The sequence below is a fragment of the Elaeis guineensis genome, chromosome 7, assembly GCF_000442705.2.
Source record: "Elaeis guineensis isolate ETL-2024a chromosome 7, EG11, whole genome shotgun sequence".
NCBI lineage: Eukaryota > Viridiplantae > Streptophyta > Magnoliopsida > Arecales > Arecaceae > Elaeis > Elaeis guineensis.
The window spans coordinates 103,671,140-103,696,284 of record NC_025999.2 but is presented as its reverse complement, the minus strand read 5'-3'; the positions used below and the strand labels follow the sequence as shown (position 1 = coordinate 103,696,284).

The 25,145-nt window shown below is 41.7% G+C and overlaps 1 protein-coding gene across 1 annotated transcript; it reads left to right on the top strand.

The window, feature by feature from the left end:
- Nucleotides 1–23,648: 23,648 nt before the first annotated feature.
- LOC105048036 (subtilisin-like protease) lies at nucleotides 23,649–24,927 on the top strand. Its single transcript, XM_010927227.2, has 2 exons — nucleotides 23,649–24,044; nucleotides 24,157–24,927. Exons 1-2 carry the CDS (start codon nucleotides 23,649–23,651, stop codon nucleotides 24,925–24,927), a joined length of 1,167 nt encoding a protein of 388 aa, XP_010925529.2.
- Nucleotides 24,928–25,145: the final 218 nt, after the last annotated feature.

Here is a 25,145-nt window from a genome sequence, read left to right as displayed (position 1 = left end):
ATGAAGTTTCGTTTCTTTGCTATTCTCTTCCGTTGTTTTTTTTTTTCTTTTTCTTTTTCTTTTTTCCTTTTTTCTTTTTAATCAGGCGTGAAGAAGTTTGGGCTGTGCTAAAAGGAACCATTTTTCCTGAGATAATTGAAACCGATATCAGCTAAAGCCCAATCTTGTTCCAGGGATTGAAACGTTCAGCCCAGGTCCGATCGAGACCAAAGCCAATCAGAGCACCAAGTTCATTTGGGTAGGGCCTCGTTTAAACTTTGTTGATCTACAGTTACTGGTACGGCGCTAAAGTCCGGTACCTGAGTTCCTAACTCATTTGTAATCACCTTGAAAAATATAAATCTATATCAAACATATTTATTCTATGTAAATCCATATCCAACTGCCAAGTCATTTAAGTTTCTACTTGTCATTAAAAAATAAAAGAAAACGTGATATATAAAGACCGCAAATAAAAATCAAATTAATTTGAAATATATTATCAAAATTTTGGTAATTTTTAAAAACTTATTATATGTAATAATCTTAAATGAACTAGTACAATTAGTAAAATAGTCGATCATATATGTTAGAAGCTCACATTTGTATGTTTCTTCATGGTTGAACTAGTCCACCGGTTGAGTAGGCTTGATCTAAGCAATAACGTAGAGTGCCCTCCATGAACTCAAGCTGCCCGGCCAACCATCAAAATGATTCCCTCTTCTGCCTTTTCGTCCACAAAACGTTCCACAAAAAGCCCATAGAATGGATCTATCTTTAATTAAGGAAGTCACAATTCGGTGTTTGCATTGACTTAACCCACCGTCGAGACTGAAGTCGTGGAGTTATTTGATGATGTCATCAATCCGCATCCAACAACTATAGCATCGCTTTATGACATTACTCTCATTAGGAACAAAAATCATATGAGCCAGATACCATAAAAAGAAATACACGGCAGACTTTTGTTTTTATCATTTAATGTCCATCTTTGGAAGGAAAAATAAAAATAAAAAAAAATAATAGAGCCATAAGTCTTGTAATTAAAAAGATATAATAATATCTTCAATTTTTTTTCAAAATATATTATTTATCAATATATACTGTATAGTCAGATAACACACGTGAAGTAAATTAATCATCTAACAAATCAATATAAATTTATATGTAAATTGATATTTATTTTTTAAAATATAAAGTTTATCAATATACGATACACGGCCAGCAAATACATATTTAGTAAATTAATTATCTAGCAACCTAATATATATCTTTCAGTAAATTCATACATGGTTTTCAAAATACCATATTCACTAATATGCACTACATGGTCTGGTGATATGCACTCATTGATATCCTAATATATATCACAAACTTCTTTGATATATACTTAATAATGATATAATACATATTTTTAGATAAATAGATATATAATTTTTAAAATATATTTTTTAGTTGAAGGTATATATTGGATAATTGCTGATGGATCATTACTAAGTGTGTATCAAAGAAACATACAATACGTATCAAAAAATCGACGAGTGTGTATTGATAAATATGATATTTCAAAAATTATATATCAATATATTTAAAGATATATATTTGGTTGTTAGATGATTAATATTAAGTGTGTATCATCTGATCATTTACTATATATTAGTAAATTTTATATTTTTAAAACTATGTATTGATTTATTTGAAGGTATATATTGATTTGCTTGATGATTGATTTGTCTGATGTATATCATATGAATGTATATTATTTATTGATAATTATTATGTTCCAAAAATTATATATTAATTTATTTAAAAGTATCTATTGATTTGTCAGATAATTAATTTACTTGATGTATATTATATGGCTATATAGTATATATTAATAAAAAATATATTATAAAAATAAGAAAAAAAAATATTATATATTTTTTAATTACATGATCAATAACTCTGTTAGTAAAAAAAAGTTTTAAAGTTTTATATCTTTTTTTAGGATTGGCACTTGATCAGAAGGCATGGCAAAATCATAAGTCCATACTATATTTTTTTAAAGGTGCCCGTCCCATATGATTTTTGTTCTCGCACTAGATCCCTTTTATCTTAGAAAACCTGGAGGGAAGAAGAATGAAGAAAAAACTTCTCTCTTTCTCCATCCAAACAATAACTAAGGATAATAAACAAAAAGATCGTTTTCACCAAATGAATTGGCGAAGGCATCTCAGAATACGGCCTACTTGCCGATTTCCAAATGGGATTACAATATGCGACGATTTTAACCAAAATATCCGAATATGCCCTTTCTGGGACGAAGTCAATGGCTGTTGTTTGACTTGTTTGGAGAGAGCTCATTGGGGATGGCAATCAGTTCGAAAAATCATCAATTCGGATCTAATTTATTTATTAATAGATTAAAAATTTAAATTCAAATTTTATCTATGTATTAAACAAGTAGTTTGATCCAACTTATAAAATTTACTTAACAAATATATCAAATTAGTTTAAATAAATTAAATATTTTTTAATAGATAAATAAATTTAAATAGATTGAACAAGTTGGATTAAACATGATAGAAACACATTAAGTAAATTTTAAATAAATTAAATAAATCTTAAATAAATTAATATATCTGATTATGATTTGAGCTAATTATTAAATGAATCACAACATACTAAATAAATTAAAGATCTAAATCTATTTGTGACTTAAATTATTTATAACAAATATGAACCTATCCTAAACGAATGATTCACAGGTTGTTGTTGAAGTATCAGACAATGAAATCCACTAAACCCACTATCCCTTCAATGACAAGATAATCGGAGGATCTAGCATGGGTATGCCGAAGGGCATGATTTGGGAGATTAGCATGGGCCTAAAAAAATATATTCAAATTTATCTTTCAAAATTATTAAAATATTATAATTGAGATGATAAGAAATAAATTAAAAATTTATTTGGATGATTAAATTAAAAATTTTATTCAATTCATAGATTGAGTGACAATCAATAAAAAATTTAGATTATTAGCTAAACTAGATGTATATTCATAAATATCTAGGGATATATTTGGAGTGGCCAGTCGAGCTCCACGGGAAAAAAATAGGTTTATTAATTTTATTAATTCAATCAATAAATTTTATTATAATTAATTTTTAAAAACATTATATTAATTTATTCTAAAGATATTGGATATAGGTCTATCCTATCAGGATTTTATTAATTGTATTGTCTCAGCTCATAAATTTTATAAATTTTTGTACTCAATCATTATACGTTGGAAAAGGAACCTACCTGTCCTCAGGTTGGTCCCTTTGTTCGAGGCGACTCCCCGTGGATCTCACTTGCCGGACTCAAAGATGGAGAGCTCCCGTCCTCAGATTTTTTTTTAGAATATTATTTTTATAATATTTATTTTCAAGTCTATCTCTCTCCCTTCCTTATTTATGAAAATACGGCATCAAGATTAAGTTAAAAAAATAAATTTTAATTTTAATTTTAATTTTAATTTTAAAATTAAAACCGTATATCAAACTTACAGTTTCAATTTTTATTCAAAATTAAATCGCATCTTTCTATCTTTTCCTTTTTTTACCGTATCCAAAAGTGCATCCCACTTTTTTATTTTTTTTCATTCTCGATTTCATGCCAAGGGACAGGCAGGGGCGTGGGTAGAGACTTCATTGGCATCGGGGAGGAAAGGGAGAACCGGGCAGCTAGGGCGGTGGAGTGCGGCACCGGGAGGGGCATGGGACGCGGCGTCGGGGGCTGGGAGAGGGTATTAGGGGGATGATTTTGTGTTCGTGCGGAGCAGTGAGAGACGCAGACTTCGTCGGGGCTGGAGGGTGGAGGGGGATGGGGATGCTGGGCGGCGGGGCCGTGGGGAGACGCAGACTTCGTCGGGGCTGGAGGGTGGAGGGGGATGGGGATGCTGGGCGGCGGGGCCGTGGGGTGCGAGTGCAAGGGCCAAGGGGGTGCGATATAGGGGAGCTGTAGAGCGACGTCGACGGCAACGATAGGTGCGGCACCGACGGTGACGGCCTAAGCCGAAGAGGGAGGCGGTCATGGCAGTAGGGAGAAACGGGCATAGGACCCGAAGGGGACAATGCGATGGAGCGGCGACCGGACGGAGGTGCCGCGGATGGCACGTCAGAGGGGGGGCTGGTGCGGATCAGCCGTCGGTAGACAAAGACGGAGGATCGCCAGGGGTGGGGGGTGAGAGGAAGAGAAGGGAGAAACCAAAAGAAAAAATATATAATTAATAATAAAACACTACTATTTAATTAATAATAAAATATTATTATTTGATTAATAATAAAATATTATTATTTTATGTATAATAAAATATCATTATTATTAGAAATGCAAATAAAAGGTATTAATAATATTATTTTATTATAAAAATTTATGTTGAGGATTTTTTGTAATTTAAAAATAGAAGGTATTTATGTAATATAATATTAATGTATTAAAATTAATAAAAATGATATATTAATAATATATTAATAAAATAAAATTTATATTGATAAAATAATATATTAATGTATTAATAATATGATATTTCATTAAAAACTAATAAATATATTTATCACTAAAATAAAAATTTTATATGATAATAAATTGGCTCATCTACACCCTCCGTCGCTCTACTCGAACACAAAACCACCCACCCCCCCACCCTTCCGCCCTCTCTTGACCCTTGCATCGCACCCCACGCCCCCGCGACCCACCTCCTCCTCTGACCCTTGTGCCCACACCTCACGCTCCTATGTGCTGCACCCCACTGCCTCGCATCGCCCGGCTCCCCTCCCCTCTGACCTTGCCGAAGCTTGCACCTGTGCCCCTTGCTTGCCCCTTGGTATAAAGTCGGGAATAAAAAAAATAAGATGTGAGAATGAAAAAAATGAAATGAAATCGCACCTTGAACATGCCATTTCAATGAAATCGCATGTTCAGCATGAGGTTTCAATTTTAAATTTAAAAATAAATTTAAATTTTAAAATTTTAACTACGATGGGTACGTTAAATAATAATATTTATTATTAATCAAATAATAATAATTTATTATTAATCAAATATGATATTTATTATTAATAAAATAATTATATTTTATTACTAATCAAAAAATTATATTTATTATTAATCAAATAATAATATTTTTATTAATAAAATAATAATATTTTATTACTAATCTAATTATTATTATTATTATTCAAATATTTTTTTCCATTCGTTTCTCTCTTTCTCTCCCAACATTCCACACCCCCCAAACACATCCTCCACCTTCCTCTGCCCGTGGTCAACCCGCACCCAACCTCCCACCGACGTGCCACCCGTGGCACCACCGCTCCTCCGCACCCTCCCCTCCGAGCCCCACGTTCGGACCTCTCAACTGTTATGACCATCTGTCCGCATTGCACCCCCCTTGGCCCCTGTGCCGCACCCCACGCCCCCCCCACGCTGCACCTCATGCCCCCCGCCGCCCTGCACCCCCACCCCCTTCCTCCCCGACCCCGATGAAACCCCCACTCGTGCCCCTTGCCGCTCCGTGCGAACACAAGCACCGTCCCCCCATCCCAACACCCCAATCTCCTTCGTCCTCCCCTATTGGTGGATGTCTGGCTAGGACACCACCTTTCAGAATCTTTTCGGTACCGCGCATTACAGCAGAAAGAAAGAAAAAATAAAACAGAAATAATTAAATATGTGGATCAGTCAAAAAAAAGCTCGTCTCCACGGGGCATGCAAACTTCACTATGAGAAAAGAAAAAAAATTACAAGAGAAGATCACACCCTCAACCCTCGTACACCCAATCTCTCTCTCACAAAAGCTCTCTCTTTAGGAAGATCTCCCTAAACCCCTGAAGCAACCATTGTCCGCTGTCCAGAAGCCTCTCTGCTCCTGCTCCTCTCAACGTCTCGTCGCTTCTCTCTCTCTGTGGGTTCTCTGGTTTTTCGCTGAAGGAAATCGCGCCACACATTCTGTTGCAGTGAAGGCCTTTTAAAGGGCTTAAAACCTAAAAAGAACAGGACACGGACTCCTATTGTACCCAAAAAACCATCGAGGACCATCGGATCTTGACCGGTAGCTCCTAAGGCCGTCCGATCGCGATGTGATCCACAGAATAGGCCGTAGATCACGAGAAACGACCCAGAAATGGCGTCCGATCCATGATAGATCACGAGAAATGCCTGAAAAATGCCCTCGCGATCCATGCACTCTCCCATGGATAGCCTAGTCCATGGTGGACCGAGATGTAACAAGCTGCCCCCCACACGCGCGTGCGCGTGGGCATGGGGCATGCTTGTGTGCACGTGCCTGGGCCTGGGCCACGCCCACACGAGTGTGCCCGAGCCTAGGTTGCGCACTAGGCCACGCTCTCGTGCCCGGGCCGCATGCTGCCATGCCTGGGCCGCGCCACTACCGCTTCACCAGCCCGCCAGCGGTCTTCCACCGCTCTGGATTTTGTGCCAAATTCAATCGAACGTATCTCGACCATTCAGACTGTTGGGAATAGTGTCCCAAAGCCAATCGTCAGCCTGTTGACGGTTGTGCTCCTTTTGTATTAGTACATGAATTATAAATAAATAAAAGTTATTTTGGTATTTTTTCATCACAAATGTTTAATCTTCTAATGAACTCCTGTGTTGTGGTGAAGTCCTTAGGACTATTTAGACTCGACAAAGGAGGATTTGTCGTTTAGTCCTTAAACATGTTCACGACCAAATGATACGTTGTTACCAAGGACGACAATATTTATCGAGCATAGGTCGTTGTGTGCCATATGGGTTGGTTGTCCTCATAACCAAAGAGTGTGGAGACACTGGTATGGCATACAGGTGAGATGTAATGGTACATCTGCACTGAACGTGACCAACTCCGGAGCTATTTCTGCTGTCAAGATTTGCTCCGATGGGATATGGGTATAAATGTCCCTCCGACCTGAGACCGCCACGGTGACTTGCAAGCAACTCACTGCACTTAGGCACTGGACTACCTGAATTTCTAATTCAGTGACGGAAGGTTGCTGGGTGTAGTCAAGTACTTGACTTGTCGGTGCGTGTGTCAAGATGGGATTGACCACTCCAGTTTAGGAGCTGTGTACAGTCATGTTTCAATTTAGCAAAACCTTGGCCAGGGTAGTCCTAGTGAGGAGTCACAGGACTAATTGAGTTGAGCACGATTCGGATGATATCATCAGGGTTGACAGTTTAACTCTGAGTCATCCTAAACACAGGGGTCAAAAGGGATGAACTATACAGTAACCATATTCACGTAGGTTCTGAATGTTGCGATTGCGATTATTCGACCTATCCGGTCGTCGGGTACCATTGCTAGATGGTCACTTCGATTAGTACAGAAATTGGTTCCTGTGCTACCGGCTTAGGTTCGAACCTGCGGGGTCACACACATTAGAGGTTCCTTTCTGATCTGATGGCTGATTATGAGTCTTATCTATCTGGGACTCTATGATTGAGAATTAGGATTCTCTAATCATGAGTTCCACATATTTTGGGTATCGAGGTCAAAATTTTGAATTTCGAATTTTGAATTTGAAATTTGAACTCTTTGATCAGGGTTTCATATCGATGGTCTCTGATGCCTGATTGCCCATCGGATTTGGACTCAACATTTATGAGAGGTTTAATTAGTGATTTAATCACTAATTAACTCAATTTGATTGAGTAATTATTTTTGGATCAAGTCCAATTGAATTGGATTCAATTTGGATTGACCCGATTAGGTTAAATGTTGACCTAATCGCTAAGGTGGTTTAGTCCCTGATTTGATCAGGGGTTAGGTTTAGTTAATTCCTGATTTGATTAGGATTTTATTAAGCCTAATTATGTTGGGTTTAATTTGGTCTAATTGTGCTCAACCTATTTTAAACTAGGTTGGCTCAATTTGAATCAAACCACCTTGTTTTAAATTCCCTGCGTCACCCAACTTCCTTGCACCCATTTGAATTCACGAGAAGAAACTTCTCGTGAAATTTTTCTCACGTAAAACCCTTCCCCACGTCCTCATTTGTGTGCCATATGGATGGATAAATTAATTAGTTAGCCATTCAAATTCAAAGCATGTTTGAATTTGAATGGATAACTTATCACTTGCCCTTTCATCCTTATCCATTTTGTGCGCCACATTACTTACATGAGAAAAGGTTTCTCGTGAAACTTTTTCACGCACAAAGAGCCATGCCCCTTCTCTTCTCACGCCCAAAAGGATAGGGATAAGTTGGTTTTTGTTTGAATTCAAATTTGATTTGAATTCAAATGTGTAACCTCTTGTCTTTATCCTCTCACGCGGATAAGACACGTTCGACGTTGTTTTAAAAAGAGGAGAAAGGTGGGACGTGCGTAGAAAAATTAGGAGAGAAACTTTGGGGCGTGAGGAAGGCTTCTGCACAAGGTGAAGGTCCAAAACCTTCCGAGAGAAAAAGAAAGAAAAGAGAGAAAATTGGGCGCAGGATTTTTGGTGTGTACCCTAGGGTTTCTACCTAGGGTTCGGGAAGTGAGATTGGTGTGCCACGAGTGTCGTGAGTCCACCAAATTTTAGAGAGAGATCCATCAGCCTCTCAAGTAACTGTGCAGATGATCCAGAGCATCTGAGAAGTCGGCACACATCGATCGAAGGAGTTCGATCAACATCTGCCATCAAAAGGGTGAAATCACGAACTAGCATTCGTGAGGAGCTGATCAGACGGGAGCTTCGTGTAGACGATCCGCAGAGGCCAGACAGTTGGGTGGCTGTGACGTGAGGATCAGAGCCCTCCGACGGTGATCAGATTGCGGTGATCGACTACCCGCAAAAGGTGATGTATTCTGAACACAGTACTGTAAAACATTTACTGATTCAAATTTGAATTTCAAATTTAAATACATGCTGTTGTATCATATTTAGATCCTAGTATAGGGTTAATTAGTATTAATTAATGAGATTAATTAATAATTTCGCTGTAAAATAGTAATTTTGAAAAAGTTTTAAAATTACCATTTTGCCCCTGCACTAAATTTTTCGCTTCAATTGGTATCAGAGCTGGTTCTAGAATATGATATACATATGCATGCATAGATTAAGGTGTAATCTATAAGTTTAAATTTGAAATTCAAAATTCAAAATTCGAAATTCAAAAAGATTTGAAATTTGAAATTTGAAATTTGTTAGAAGTTTCAAATTTGAAATTCAAAATTTGAAATTTGAAATTTGGTTGAAATCTCAAATTTGAAATTTGAAATTTGAAATTCGAAATTTGAAATTTGAAATTCAAAATTTGAAATTTGAAATTTAAAATTTGGTTGAAATCTCAAATTTGAAATTTGAAATTTGAAATTCGAAATTTGAAATTTGAAATTCAAAATTCAAAATTTAAAATTCAAAGATTGAAAATTCGAAATTTGAAATTTGGTTGAAATCTCAAATTTGAAATTTAAAATTTGAAATTTGAAATTTGAAATTCAAATTTTAAATTTTAAAATTTGTATATTTAGATATACTTGATCCAAGTAGCAAGTAATCTAATTGGGTTGGTTGCCATGGCCGTCCGGTCATAGGAGAAAAGTAGGGTTTAAAGGCCCTCTCTTCCCATTCGATGGGGTCTCCTATGGCGGTAGGGGTGCCGATGCAATTATATCCCATGCCGATGAAGCAGCGAAAGGACTTAATTAAGAAATTTATCATGAATATGTTAGATTAGATCTAAAAGAAAATTTATGATTTATTTTGAGTTATTTTCTGTTATGAAATGAGCAATAGAATTGCTGTTTATGAAATGTGCTGACCCGTTTGTGAAATGGGTTAACACATTTGGTGAACAGAAAATAAAATCTTTCAAATTTGAAAATTATTTTCGAAATGCCAAACCCTGACCCATCAGCCTAAGTACTTAATTAAAAGAATTAAGTGTTGTCTAGTAGGTCTAGAATTGTGAATTAAGACCTAAGACAATTGCATAAACTTTTGGGTCAATGGGTTAGATGAATTAGGTCCATAATTGGGTTAGACCTAAGGTTAGTTTAAAAAATGGACGAATTGGAGTAATTGGTCAAATCTAATCAAAAGTTGAATTAGATTAGGTCAAGGATACTCTAGACTCAACTTCAATAGTTGTAGTTGAATGGGTCCATGTCTTTAACTAGACCAAGATGGACTTAATTCATGGCTACGCGGTGGAGCTCTATTTACTAAGTTGATCAAAATTAAAACTAATGAACCGGTTGGTGTCTAAGGTAAGTTCGGCAGTTTTGACCAGTGGTTCTTAAGCGGGAGCTACTCGCATTGATTCGATCATTGACGAGTTAATGGCAAATCTCCACCACTGATCTCACTTACCTGGTCAATCTGGTAAGTTAGATTTTGATTAGATCACTTGGTGATTAGAGCTCACCCATGTCATTAGGTAAATCAGTATGACTGATTTAGGTGCTCCTAATGCCAGCTTTAATTAAATCCTTTTTAATCTGACTTGGTGAAGTCAGTGGGAGGATTGAAATTGGCTGGATGATTTCTTCTCTACTATTCTTTAATAAAATCCTCAAAATTATTAGGTCCCTAAAATGATTAAGTTATAATGATAACTAAGTCATAGCCTCCCATTAAGTGAATGATAATGAGTCCATTAGTTCAATGATCATTGGAGGCCCAAAGGCCTGGTGCTCATTGGCTAATGGAATTATTATTCATAATATGATAATTTGATTGAGTCTTTCTGATGGTGGTTAGGTTGGCTGGCCAAAGTCGGGCCTGATCATTTATTGGTCCGATTCACTAAATTAAGTCATGTTAATGGTTGGACCTAACCAGATCTTCTCAGTGGAGGCCAAAGCCTACTGATTAGGTTCTGGGGCAAAATAAATTACTAGAAGTTGTTTAGAGAAACAACTGGTTAAGAACCTACCCATAGATGCACATGGGTTGACCAACCAAAGTTGGGCTCGTGTGTAGTCTGTGTGGATTCTAGTACCCATTAAGGAATTAAAGTAATTCCTCGAATTGGAGGATGAGGCTACCAGTTCGTAAAAATATTGAGAAAAATTTTAGACTAAAGTCCAAGTTTTTAGTATTAATTTATGTACTAATAGAGGTCTCGTTTTCCTTTAAGCAGCTATGGCCACTACCCTGTCGCTCCAGTCATTATTAGATAATGACAAGCTCATGGGACCCAATTTCGATAGCTGGTATCGAAAATTGAAAATCGTCCTTGAGCATGAACGGATCCTTTATGTAGTAACGGATCCAGCACCGGAGGAGCCAGCTCCGAACGCTAGTAAAGCGATCCGAGACACTTACTTGAAGTGGCTCAATTACCGCACCACCGTTCGATGTATTATGCTGGCAGCAATGAATGACGAGTTCAGCCGAAGGTTTGAGAACGCCCAGCCACAGGAGATGCTTCAAATGTTGAACGACTCCTTTGGCACGCCTGACGACGTTGAAAGGCACAAAACTAGTTGTGCTATTTTCAATGCTCGGATGAGGGATGGGGCCTCAATCACTGATCATGTACTGTATATGATCGAGATGATTGAGCGCCTAAGCAAATTGGGCTTTCCTCTGCACGAGCAGCTCGGTAAGGATGCGATCCTTAATTCCTTGCCCAAGTCCTTCCTCCCATTCCTTACTCATTTTCGAATGACAAAGCCTGCAGTAAACTACCACGGATTGTTGGGGTTGCTGCAGAACTTTGAGAAGGATCACCAACTCCATAAGGAGTCGGTAAATGTAGTGGGAGGGTCTTCTTCTCGTCGTCAACCCTTTGGGAAGGGGAAGAAGAACAAGAAGAAGAAAAATAAGAAGGTGCAATCTCATGCTGGGATAGTAGCACGGGGTCAGACCAAGAAGCGCAAGCATGACCAGAGCCAGACGGAGTGCTTCTTTTGCAAGAAGCACGGGCATTGGAAGAGGAACTGTCCTCAATACATTGCCTCCCTGGACCCGAACAGGCCAAAGAAGAAGCAAGGTAATTATATGATAACTCCTTGCAACTTTTCGATTTGTGATACTACTGCCTGGGTATTGGATACCGGAAGCCCTTATCATATTTGTAATTCGATGCAGGGTCTGCAGGTCAGTAGGAGATTTGATGAAGGCGAGAGGTTCCTGAATGTTGGAGATAGAAGCAAAGTTTCAGTTCTAGCTTTAGGAATCATGAGTCTTGTAATCAATTCTCGTAATGTAATTCTGAGTGAATGTCACTATTGTCCAAGTTTTTTATTAAATATTATTTTTGTAGGCCTTTTGGCCATGTACGGTTATGATTTTTTAATAAAAAGAAATATTTGCAATATCATTTTGAATGGTGTTACAATATTTGTTGGACAATTAAATAATGGAATTTACTTACTATCACAGCCTGTTAATGTGGTTCAAAAATTTGGTAAACGCTCTAGAATAGATAATGTGTCAGAAGTCTACCTTTGGCACTGTAGGCTAGGTCATATCAATAAGAACAGGATAAACAGGTTGGCTCAAGAAGGAATTCTTGAAGTTAGTGATTGTGAATCACTTCCAACCTGTGAGTCCTGTCTTCTTGGAAAGATGACCAAGTCACTTTTTACTGGAAAAGGTGAGCGAGCCAGTGAACTCTTAGGACTGGTACATTCTGATGTATGTGGACCCATGATCTCAAGTGCAAGAGGTGGATTTTTCTACTTCATAACCTTCACAGACGACCTATCTAGGTATGGGTATGTCTATTTAATGAAGCATAAGTCGGAATCATTTGAAATGTTCAAACTATTCCGAAATGAGGTAGAAAAACAAACTGGGAAGTGTATTAAAACTCTTCGATCTGATCGAGGAGGTGAATACATTTCCAATGAGTTTCTGACGTATCTAGGGGAGAATGGGATTCTCTCTCAGTGGACTCCTCCTGGAACACCACAGCATAATGGTGTGTCTGAAAGGAGGAATCGGACCCTGTTAGACATGGTTCGATCCATGATGGGGTTTACTAGTCTGCCGATCTCCCTCTGGGGATATGCGCTCGAATCGGCTTGTTACCTTCTAAATAGAGTTCTGAGTAAGTCTGTAGCCAAAACGCCATATGAGATATGGATAGGACGTAAGCCAGTACTCTCGCACCTTAGGGTTTGGGGGTGTCCGGCTTATGTTAAACGTTTAATTACAGACAAGCTTGGACCTAGGTCTGACAAGTGTAATTTTATAGGGTACCCAAAAGAGACCAAAGGGTATTATTTCTACCTTGCTGATGAGCAAAAGGTGTTTGTCAGCCTTAAGGCAATCTTTTTAGAAAAGGAGTTCCTTAGTGAAGGAACTGTTGCCTCTAAAGTCGAACTTGACGAAGTTCGACAGGTGGAAAAACCGACACATGTTACTGAACCTGAACCGGATTTGATTAGATCAGATCCGAAGCCCATTGATTATGCACCCTTAAGGCGGTCTGGTAGAGTACCACATCAACCGGACAGATATTATGGTTTCTTGGTCCGGGATGGTGATCCTATCGAACTTGATGAAAACGATGAGGATCCGATCACCTACATGGATGCAATGCAGAGACCAGACTCTGAGAAATGGCTAGAGGCCATGAAATCCAAAATGGAGTCCATGAAGGTCAACGATGTGTGGACATTGGTTGACCCACCCGAAGGAGTAAAACCCATAGGGTGTAAGTGGGTCTTCAAAAGGAAGAGGGGCGCAGACGGAAAGGTGGAGACCTATAAAGCCCGTCTGGTTGCCAAGGGATATCGTCAACGTTATGGTATGGACTATGACGAGACGTTTTCTCCTGTGGCAATGCTCAAATCCATTCGGATTATGCTTGCGATAGCTGCCCATCTGGACTATGAAATCTGGCAGATGGATGTGAAGACAGCTTTCCTAAACGGAGAGCTGGACGAAGAGGTGTATATGATACAACCTGAAGGGTTCACATCCACAGATGAGTCTAAGGTGTGCAAGCTACAGAGGTCCATTTATGGACTTAAGCAGGCATCTCGGAGTTGGAACATACGTTTTGATAGGACAATCAAAACGTATGGCTTCGTTAAGAACGGAGAAGAACCCTGCATTTATAAGTGGGCTAATGGTCCAGCAGTAGTATTTCTTGTATTGTATGTGGATGACATTCTCTTAATCGGAAATGATGTCCCTGCATTACAGGGAATAAAGATTTGGCTATCGTCACAGTTCTCCATAAAGGATCTGGGAGAAGCTTCCTACATCCTAGGGATGTGGATTTATAGGGATAGATTCAAAAAGTTGCTTGGCTTATCCCAGTCCACGTACATTGATACTATGCTGAAAAGGTTCAGCATGGAAAATTTCAAGAAAGGCTATCTATCGATGGGCCATGGAATTTCTCTCTCGAAGAGGGATTGTCCGACAACACCTCAAGAGAGAGAGCGTATGGGTAGGATTCCATATGCTTCGGTAGTTGGATCTATCATGTACGCCATGACATGTACACGACCAGATGTGGCATACTCACTAGGGGTAGTGAGTAGATACCAATCTGATCCAGGAGAGAATCACTGGAAGGTTGTTAAAACCATCCTGAAGTATTTGAGAAATACTAAGGACCAGTGGCTTATATATGGTGAATCGGACTTGAGACTTATAGGGTTTACAGACTCTAGTTTCCAGTCTGATCGAGATGATAGCAAGAGTGTGTCAGAATTTATTTTTACCCTTAATGGTGGGGCTGTCTGCTGGAAGAGTTCCAAGCAGCACACTGTGGCTGATTCAGTATGCGAGGCGGAGTATATTGCTGCATCAGATGCTGCCAAAGAAGCGGTGTGGCTGAGGAAATTCATCACCGAGCTCGGAGTAGCACCCTCCCTTGTTGGTCCAGTTCTGCTCTACTGCGACAGCTCTGGAGCCATTGCTCAGGCGAAGGAACCAAAAGCACACCAGCGGACGAAGCATATTCTGCGCCGCTACCATCTCATCTGAGAGATCGTGGATCGAGGTGACGTCGACCTTCAGAAGATCGACGGGAAGGAGAACCTGGCCGACCCATTCACTAAAGCCATTGCGGTGAAGGAGTTCAACGACTACAAGTCGAAGATGGGTATTAGATACTGCACCGATAGGCTTTAGGCCAAGTGGAAGATTGTTGGGAATAGTGTCCCAAAGCCAATCGTCAGCCTGTTGACGGTTGTGCTCCTTTTGTATTAGTACATGAATTATAAATAAATAAAAGTTATTTTGATATTTTTTCATCACAAATGTTTCATCTTCTAATGAACTCCTGTGTTGTGGTGAAGTCCTTAGGACTATTTAGACTCGACAAAGGAGGATTTGTCGTTTAGTCCTTAAACATGTTCGCGACCAAATGATACGTTGTTACCAAGGACGACAATATTTATCGAGCATAGGTCGTTGTGTGCCATATGGGTTGGTTGTCCTCATAACCAAAGAGTGTGGAGACACTGGTATGGCATACAGGTGAGATGTAATGGTACATCTGCACTGAACGTGACCAACTCCGGAGCTATTTCTGCTGTCAAGATTTGCTCCGATGGGATATGGGTATAAATGTCTCTCCGACCTGAGACCGCCACGGTGACTTGCAAGTAACTCACTGCACTTAGGCACTGGACTACCTGAATTTCTAATTCAGTGACGGAAGGTTGCTGGGTGTAGTCAAGTACTTGACTTATCGGTGCGTGTGTCAAGATGGGTTTGACCACTCCAGTTTAGGAGCTGTGTACAGTCGTGTTTCAATTTAGCAAAACCTTGGCCAGGGTAGTCCTAGTGAGGAGTCACAGGACTAATTGAGTTGAGCACGATTCGGATGATATCATCAGGGTTGACAGTTTAACTCTGAGTCATCCTAAACACAGGGGTCAAAAGGGATGAATTATACAGTAACCATATTCACGTAGGTTCTGAATGTTGCGATTGCGATTATTTGACCTATCCGGTCGTCGGGTACCATTGCTAGATGGTCACTTCGATTAGTACAGAAATTGGTTCCTGTGCTACCGGCTTAGGTTCGAACCTGCGGGGTCACACACATTAGAGGTTCCTTTCTGATCTGATGGCTGATTATGAGTCTTATCTATCTGGGACTCTATGATTGAGAATTAGGATTCTCTAATCATGAGTTCCACATATTTTGAGTACCGAGGTCAAAATTTTGAATTTCGAATTTTGAATTTGAAATTTGAACTCTTTGATCAGGGTTTCATATCGATGGTCTCTGATGCCTGATTGCCCATCAGATTTGGACTCAACATTTATGAGAGGTTTAATTAGTAATTTAATCACTAATTAACTCAATTTGATTGAGTAATTATTTTTGGATCAAGTCCAATTGAATTGGATTCAGTTTGGATTGACCCGATTAGGTTAAATGTTGACCTAATCGCTAAGGTGGTTTAGTCCCTGATTTGATCAGGGGTTAGGTTTAGTTAATTCTTGATTTGATTAGGATTTTATTAAGCCTAATTAAGCCTAATTATGTTGGGTTTAATTTGGTCTAATTGTGCTCAACCTATTTTAAACTAGGTTGGCTCAATTTGAATCAAACCACCTTGTTTTAAATTCCCTGCGTCACCCAACTTCCTTGCACCCATTTGAATTCACGAGAAGAAACTTCTCATGAAATTTTTCTCACGTAAAACCCTTCCCCACGTCCTCATTTGTGTGCCATATGGATGGATAAATTAATTAGTTAGCCATTCAAATTCAAAGCATGTTTGAATTTGAATGGATAACTTATCACTTGCCCTTTCATCCTTATCCATTTTGTGCGCCACATTACTTACATGAGAAAAGGTTTCTCGTGAAACTTTTTCACGCACAAAGAGCCACACCCCTTCTCTTCTCACGCCCAAAAGGATAGGGATAAGTTGGTTTTCATTTGAATTCAAATTTGATTTGAATTCAAATGTGTAACCTCTTGTCTTTATCCTCTCACGCGGATAAGACACGTTCGATGTTGTTTTAAAAAGAGGAGAAAGGTGGGACGTGCGTAGAAAAATTAGGAGAGAAACTTTGGGGTGTGAGGAAGGCTTCTGCGCAAGGTGAAGGTCCAAAACCTTCCGAGAGAAAAAGAAAGAAAAGAGAGAAAATTGGGCGCAGGGTTTTTGGTGTGTACCCTAGGGTTTCTACCTAGGGTTCGGGAAGTGAGATTGGTGTGCCACGAGTGTCGTGAGTCTACCAAATTTTAGAGAGAGATCCATCAGCCTCTCAAGTAACTGTGCAGATGATCCAGAGCATTCGAGTAGTCGGCACACATCGATCGAAGGAGTTCGATCAACATCTGCCATCAAAAGGGTGAAATCACGAACTAGCATTCGTGAGGCGCTGATCAGACGGGAGCTTCGTGTGGACGATCCGCAGAGGCCAGACAGTTGGGTGGCTGCGACGTGACGATCAGAGCCCTCCGATGGTGATCAGATTGCGGTGATCGACTACCCGCAAAAGGTGATGTGTTCTGAACACAGTACTGTAAAACGTTTACTGATTCAAATTTGAATTTCAAATTTAAATACATGCTGTTGTATCATATTTAGATCCTAGTGTAGGGTTAATTAATATTAATTAATGAGATTAATTAATAATTCTGCTGTAAAATAGTAATTTCGAAAAAGTTTTAAAATTACCATTTTGCCCCTGCACTAAATTTTTCGCTTCAATACTTCATTTGAGGTGATCTTGGGCTCATTGGACTTCATTTTTTATCACGGACCTCATTGTGGGCTCAATGTGGACCGAATCTTGAGGTATCAAATTCTAACAATCTCAACTTCAACTCGATATTTGATCTCCTCCTGACTCTGAGAGCTTCTAGATCTCCTCGTCTCCATGTCCTGGGACAATCACCTGCTGATCATGGATGGACAGACATGGTAGTCGAGCTAGGCCGCTCGATCCCATCTCCGTAGTATGCTGTGCTCCTCCTGAGCTGAGACCTGCTCGGGGTGTCATTCTGCGGCAATAAGAATCTCACCTTGCGATAGCACCTTTCATCCTCTCGAGTCTCGTGTCTCGTACCCGATCCACCTCCACCTGGAGCTCCACCTCACTCTGGACTCCTCCTAGCTCCTAAAGCTCCACATTGCACTGGGCTCTCCGTCAGGTAGTAATGTCATCTCGTCTTCTTCTTTTCCTCCAAAATATTCCTATCGTTACGTAGCACCTTCAGGATTTCTCCACTAGTTACCATCCTGTAGCTTCTCGAATCCAGTATACTCAGTGAGATAACATTTCGTCTGAAATCGGGTATGCATCGGACCTCTCCCAATCTTCTCCCCGCACTATCATGTGTCTTCCAGCTAACCGTTTCGATGCCTCTGATCGCACAGCTCGATCCATCAACAGATAAACAGTGCCCTCACTGTTTTTTAGAGAGTCGAACTACTCCTCTCTACAACATACATGATAGATACATGCAGAATCTAAAATTCACTGCTGAAAAGAAGTAGATATCTCGTCAGATATCTCTAGGATATCTTTCTCTGAATCGCTACTGGTCGTTGCTACTGTAGCCATCGTCCGATCCCTGAGTTGAGAGCAATCTCTGACTAGATGCTCTAACTCGTTATATTGGTAATATATGATCTTACTCAAATCCCTCATCCTGGACTTGGACCGCCTTCGTCATAATCTCCTGTCGCTCCGTTTACTGCCTCCTGCTCCTCCAGAAACTACCAAAGCTGAGCTACCGCCACCTAAGCTCGAAGCTGGATTCTCCCTCTTGAGAACCTCGTTCTGGAGAATCACCGTAGTGACCTCGTCCATCTTGATAGTGCTCTTTTTCAGTAGAAGAGCAGTCATCAAGAACTCATACGAAGGAGAAAAGCGACGCTAGTAAGACCAGTACCCTGATCTTCTCCTCAATATTCTTGCCAATACTGAGGAGGTCGATAAGGATCTTCTCGAAGTGGCTGAGATGCTTCTACACGCTCTGTCCTTCAGTCATTCATAGTTGGTAAAACTGCCTCCAGAGGAAGAGAGTGTTGGTGAGAGATTTCACCATGTACAACTCCTCGAGCTTCGACCACAGCACCGTCGGAGAAGTCTCGCTAAGTATATGAATCACCACCTCATCCACTAGATACATGCAGATGGTACTCACCGCCTGCATATATAGCCGTCTCCAATCCTACACCTCTATAGTGGTCGGCTTCTTCTCGCACAAGAGAGCATCGATCAACTCTTACTGAATGAGCACATCCTTCACCCTTGCCTGCCATAAGGAGAAATTGCTCTTTCCATCAAACTTGTTGATCTCCATCTTGATTAATCATGTCTTCTCCATCTTCAGTCTTGCTCATCACCACTGTAATCTGCGTCCTTGTACCGCCTCGCTCTAATATCACTTATCGGTGGATGTCTGGCCAGGACACCACCTCTCAGGACCTTTCTGATACTGCGCGTTGCAGCAGGAAGAAAGAAGAAATAAAATAGAAACAATCAAATATGTGTATCAGCCAGAAAAGAGCTTGCCTTCACGGGGCATGCAAACTTCACTATGAGCAAAGAGAAAAAATTACAAGAGGAGATCACACTCTCAACCCTCGTAAATCCAATCTCTCCTTCACAGAAAGTTCTTCCTCACAAAAGCTCTCTCTCTAGGAAGACCCCCCTGAACTCCTGAAGCGACCGTTGTCCGCTGTCCAGAAGTCTCCCTGCTTTTGTTCCTCTTAGCGTCTCGTCGCCTCTCTCTCTCTGTGGGTTCTCTAGTTTTTTGCTGAAAGAAACCACGCCACACATTCTATTGCGGTGAACAGGCCTTTTAAAGGGCTTAAAACCCAAAAAGAACAGGACACAAACTCCTGTTGTACCCAAAAAACCATCCAGGACTATCGGATCATGACCGACAGCTCCCAGAACCGTCCGATCGCAATGTGGTCCACGGAATAGGGCGTAGATCCAAAAATGGCATCCGATCTACGGTGGACCGCGAGAAACGTCTCGAAAATGTCCTTGCAATCCATGCGCTCTCCCATGGACCTTCCGATCCACCGTGGACCGGGATGTAACGGGCTGCCCCCTACACGCGCATGCGCGTGGGCCTAGGCCGCGCTCGCATGCGCACCTGGGCCTGAGCCGTGCCCATGCGCATGCGCCCAGGCCTGGGTTGTGCATCGGGCCGCATGCTGTCGTGCTTAGGCCGCGCACCACCGCGCGTGGCCACACCACTGCCGCTCCATCGACGGTTCTCCACTATTTTGAATTTCGTGCCAACTTCAATCGGACATATCTCAACCATCCGAACTCCATTTGAGGTGATTTTGGACTCGTTGGACTCCATTTTTCATCGTGGATCTCGCTGTGGGCTCAATTTAGATCGAATATCGAGATATCATATTCTAACATCCCCCGATCTCTGCACCCACATCTTCCCAACCCCCCCGCCCTATGCGCTGCACCCCGCCACCCGGGCACCGCCCCAGATGCCCCCCCTTTCCTCTTTGGTCTCAACGAAGCCCCCATCCATGCCCTTCGTTTGTCTCTGGTATGATGTTGGGAATGAAAAAAAAAAAGTGCCCCAGAGAAAAAAAAAAAGAAAAAAAAGAATGAAGCTGCATCTTGTTTTTGAATAAAAATTAGAGCTGTATGTTCAACGTATGATTTTAATTTTAAATTTAAAATTAAAATTAAAATTTTTTAATTATGATGAGCTATGTCATTTGAAATTACATATTGAATATGTTGTTTTAAATTCGAAATCGTATGATTAACACACGGTTTCGCAACGTCCGAGCCAACCCAACTCAAGTGTGTTTTTTTTTTCAAAAATAAAATTGGGAGAGAGAGGCAGTTTTAAAAATAAATATTAAAAAAGTAATATTTTAAAAAAAAAATCCTCCGTCCTGCGAGACCGGAAGCAACAGGGAGGGTTCGCTTTTTCACAAGCGCACCCTATGCACATTGCCTTTAATGCTGCGGAATAAAATCTCTTATTGAAAAAAGAATGTTATAAGATAACATTAAATTCTCTATTCAATATCAAATATTTTAAATGAATTAGCTTTGTGGATTTAAAGAAGAATATAAACAATTGATAAATTAGATTTGATCATTTGAAACCATTGATGTGCGATGAGAGTACATAGATTCGAAAAGCGCAACTAATCATTTTGGCGTAGTTTTCTCGCCATTTCCCTTTTTTGCAAAACTCTTAAAAATGTTCCAGTTGGTCAAAATCATGCATTATTCTTGCACAAAGCGTGATTGGCTAGGGTCCACCCCAGCCGTGCCGTCCTATAGGCTAAAAAACGCGGTTGGCCTCCCTCCCGGGTGCAGGTCCTAGTGTGCGATCTGGTCTTCGAATTTTGATGCTGGTTTATAAACCATTTCATGGGCTGGGCTGGGTCGGCCTTCACCCAAAAATCAACATTATTTATTGAGGTTGGGGCCCAGCTTATCCCAAGCCTACCTTCTAGGTAAGTCCGGCTCTTAGACTTCAAATTTCAGGCCGGAAGTATAACCGTATAAATATTTTTACTCTTTAGAATACTAAAAAAAATCTAAATTTTAAAAATACTAAGTATGAATAATTAAATATTACCAACAACAATATAAATTAAGTCTACAAATAAGTCAAACATAAATAAAAAATAAAAGAAACATAAAAAACCGCGTCAAAAAATCCAAGTTCAGCCAGGTTTTAATCCGAAGCTGGAGTCTGGCCTGTTTACTAAGCAGGCCTATTCTCTATACCTGGCTTGGCCCAGCCCATCCCGCCTAAAACCTTTCACCCGGGCCTACCCAAAGTTCTATTGATTTACTAAGAAAAAGGAAAAGAAAAATTGCTTTCTTTTTCTCGCATCAGTGACGATGCCAGCAGCAATCAGTCGGTGAGTTCTGCCCCTGATCCAGCAACGATGTAATAGAAGATAAGGGAGAACGAAAATGGGATCTTGGGACTTGCCCAAATCAGTCTCGAGGGCCAAATATTTGAGAACACCCTGAACCATTTTAGACAGCCAACCGGACCTGAAATTGGAATGCATGATCGAGAAGCGGCAGGTTACACTAACCATGGGCTGGACCTGGAGCCGTCGAAATCAGGCGCATCGAAAAAACGGGCCTACAATTTGAGGTCCCGTAGATAGCGGGACCCTAGGTCGGCCCAGCTCAGTGGGTTTGCGCCTGGTGTTGGCTCACTGCCAGTCCAGGCACAGAGGAGAGACCCCGTTTCTTCATCATATGCCATTGAATTATAAAATGGTTTCCATCTTTTGAAGGCATTATAGGTGTACGTGGGACAAGAGTTTAGAGACCCACAAAGCATAATCATTTCCCTGCACTTCTCTTGTCATTTCCCACATGCCGGTGGGCGTTATCTTACAAGTGATGCTCCTACGAGCTGCCAAAGCTGTATTTACTTCATTCGGTCACGTGAGCGTAGTTCTCCCTGTGCGTGCAGTAGATAAAGGCCCTCCGACTATTCTTGACTACTGATTGATGAAGGCCTTCGTTAGCCAAAAATCTCAGTTGATCGCTTTCGTGCTTGCATTATTTGCATACAAGTGGCTAGGCTTGCGTCCAGCTAGAACGGCGTAGCATCCCGAGGCGGTCCCGAAGGCCCACTTCATGAGAAATTATATTTTACATTATGACGATGCATCACATCAATCAAAGTCATTTGTTCTTATAGTGATGTATCAAGATGTGTGTTTGATAAATGAGATCCATAAAAACTGATAGCGTGGTGTAGGATCTAATTTCTCCCACCTCATTGTCATTTAGCGAGAACAGTCCTCCTTCCGGCATTTTTTAGCCTTTCATCAGCACGCATGTGCAATTATAGATATGGATTAAGTAATCATGGCGTTAACAAAGAATGACAATTTTCTGGGACCATGACAGATATGGCAAGTGATACGCACCGAAGCTGATAAATTGGCGTTGGTAAGGTCTCCGGAATCACAAGATCCAAATGCATGTCCTTTCGGCCTTCCCACGAGTAATTCCTCTCACGGGCCGCACCTTCCATCATTTGCTGCAGGGGCGAAGCTTCCTAACTCGTCCCGTTGCATTCCATCACGCCCATATAATATTACGCCCCTCGGTGCAGTTCGATCGAAGCATGCCCACCTACTCAAAGACTTACTCTCCAACGGTTCAATATGGGCAAATACAAGCCTAGCGTTCTTCACCTGGCTCTCCTCGCAGTCTTCTTATCTGATATCACTCTTCCCACAAGCCACGGTCGGCTTCTTCCCATGGCCATCATCGACGACCAAGAAGGCAATGCTACTTCTCAGTTTCAAACCTATGTCGTTCATGTCAAAAAGCCCAAGAGCACCGCCCTACTCGGCGACGAAGAACTGGAGAGCTGGCACAAGTCCTTCTTACCAAACATCACCCTGGACTCGGGTGAACCGCGGCTGGTCTACTCCTACCGCCATGTGATCAGCGGGTTCGCTGCGAGACTCACTCCCGCAGAACTGAAGGCCATGGAATTATCAAAGGACGGGTTCCTAGATGCGGATCTGGACGAGGAGCTCCCTGTCCAGCCCCGAACAACCTACACGCCTCGGTTCTTGGGGCTGAGCCAGCCGGAAAACGGTACCTGGTACGAATCCTTCTTCGGGGAGGGTGTCGTCATCGGAGTGCTGGACAGCGGAATCCACCCGAACCACTCTTCCTTCGGCGACAAAGGGAATGCCTCCTAAGCCCGAGTGGTGGAAGGGAACGTGCGACTTCCCCGACTTCGGTTGCAACAGAAAAATCATCGGAGCGGCGATGTTCCTGGCTGGCAAAAGATCAGCCTTGCCTCCCGTCGACGGAAGCGGACATGGCACCCACGCGGCCAGCATCGCCGCAGGTAACTTCGTGGACCATGCCTCCGTTCTGGGCGGCGCCAATGGCACGGCCTCCGGAATGGCAGCCAAAGCTCATCTTGCTATATATAGGGCAAGCTCGTCTACCGCCGACTTATTAAAAGCCATGGACCAAGCCATCATAGACGGAGTCACCGTCCTTTCGGTGTCCCAAGGAACACCCGAGTTCGGGCAAGTTTTCCGCCACCCGCTTACCATAGGTATACTCTCGGTTGTCGAGAATGAAATCTTCGCATGCACCGTCGCCGGCAATGAAGGACCATCACGAGATCAGAATTTGGACCACAGTGAACCGTGGGTCCTGACGGTGGGAGCGAGTACCACGGATCGAAGAATCGCGGCGGTAGTGAAGCGTACTGGAGATCATGGGAGAAACGGCATACCAACCCAAGACATTCAATTCCTCCAAGTTACTTCCCCTCGTGTACCCCGGCATCAATGGAGACAGCGATGATGCCGAGCAATGCATCCGTGATTCGCTGGAGTACATAGACGGGAAAGGGAAGATCGTGCTGTGCGCCGTCGAAACCATCAAAGACGTTGATAAGGGCAGGCAGGTCTACAGAGAAGGAGCAGCAGGAATGATACTCATGGACGATAGCCGTGGTGATCCTCATGCGGAAGGCCATGTCCTTCCGGTCTCCTACGTGAGCTTTGTGGACGGCGAGAAGATCAAAAGCTGCATTCGTTCCATGAAAGATTCTACTCCTAATGCAACAATCGTTTTCAAAGGCACCCAATTCGGGTATCGACCATCGCCAATGGTCGCCACCATTTCCTCGAGAGGCCCGAACTTCCTCAACGGCGGCATCCTAAAGCCCGACGTCCTAGCGCCCGGCGTGAACATTCTGGGTGCGTGGCCACGCGCCGTCGGGCCCAATCCTTCCGAACTCGCCATTGCCACGTTCAACATTAAAACTGGCACGTCGATGGCCGCGCCTCACGCGTCTGGAATCGCGGCTTTGATCAAGAACAAACACCCAAGTTGGTCACCTGCTTACATCCGATCAGCCATAATAACATCAGCCACCAGCCTTGACCTGGACGGGAACCCGATCGTCGATGAGAACACTGGCTCCCCCGCCGACATCTTCGACATTGGTGCAGGACAGGTGAGGCCATGGGCGGCCATGGATCCGGGCCTCATCTACGATCTCGATGCCGGTGATTACATTGGATAGCTCTGCGGCCTCGGCTACAGCGATGAAGATGCCACGATAGTTGCCCGCCGGGAAATTGATTGTTCCACGGTCGAAATGATAGATGCGTCAGAATTGAACTATCCTTCGATCGGAGTGTACTTGAGCACGGAGCAGCAAGGATCTTAGTCACACGGGCGGTGACAAATGTTGACGAGGCTCGTTCGGTCTACAAAGCTCAGATCAAGGAACCAACAGGA

Bases quoted from the DNA above. Each gene is read 5' to 3' on its own strand.
- LOC105048036 (XM_010927227.2), top strand. From the start codon at position 23,649: ATGTTCCTGGCTGGCAAAAGATCAGCCTTGCCTCCCGTCGACGGAAGC. The intron at 24,045-24,156 runs GTCCTGACGGTG...AATTCCTCCAAG, and splicing joins TGGACCACAGTGAACCGTGG to TTACTTCCCCTCGTGTACCC.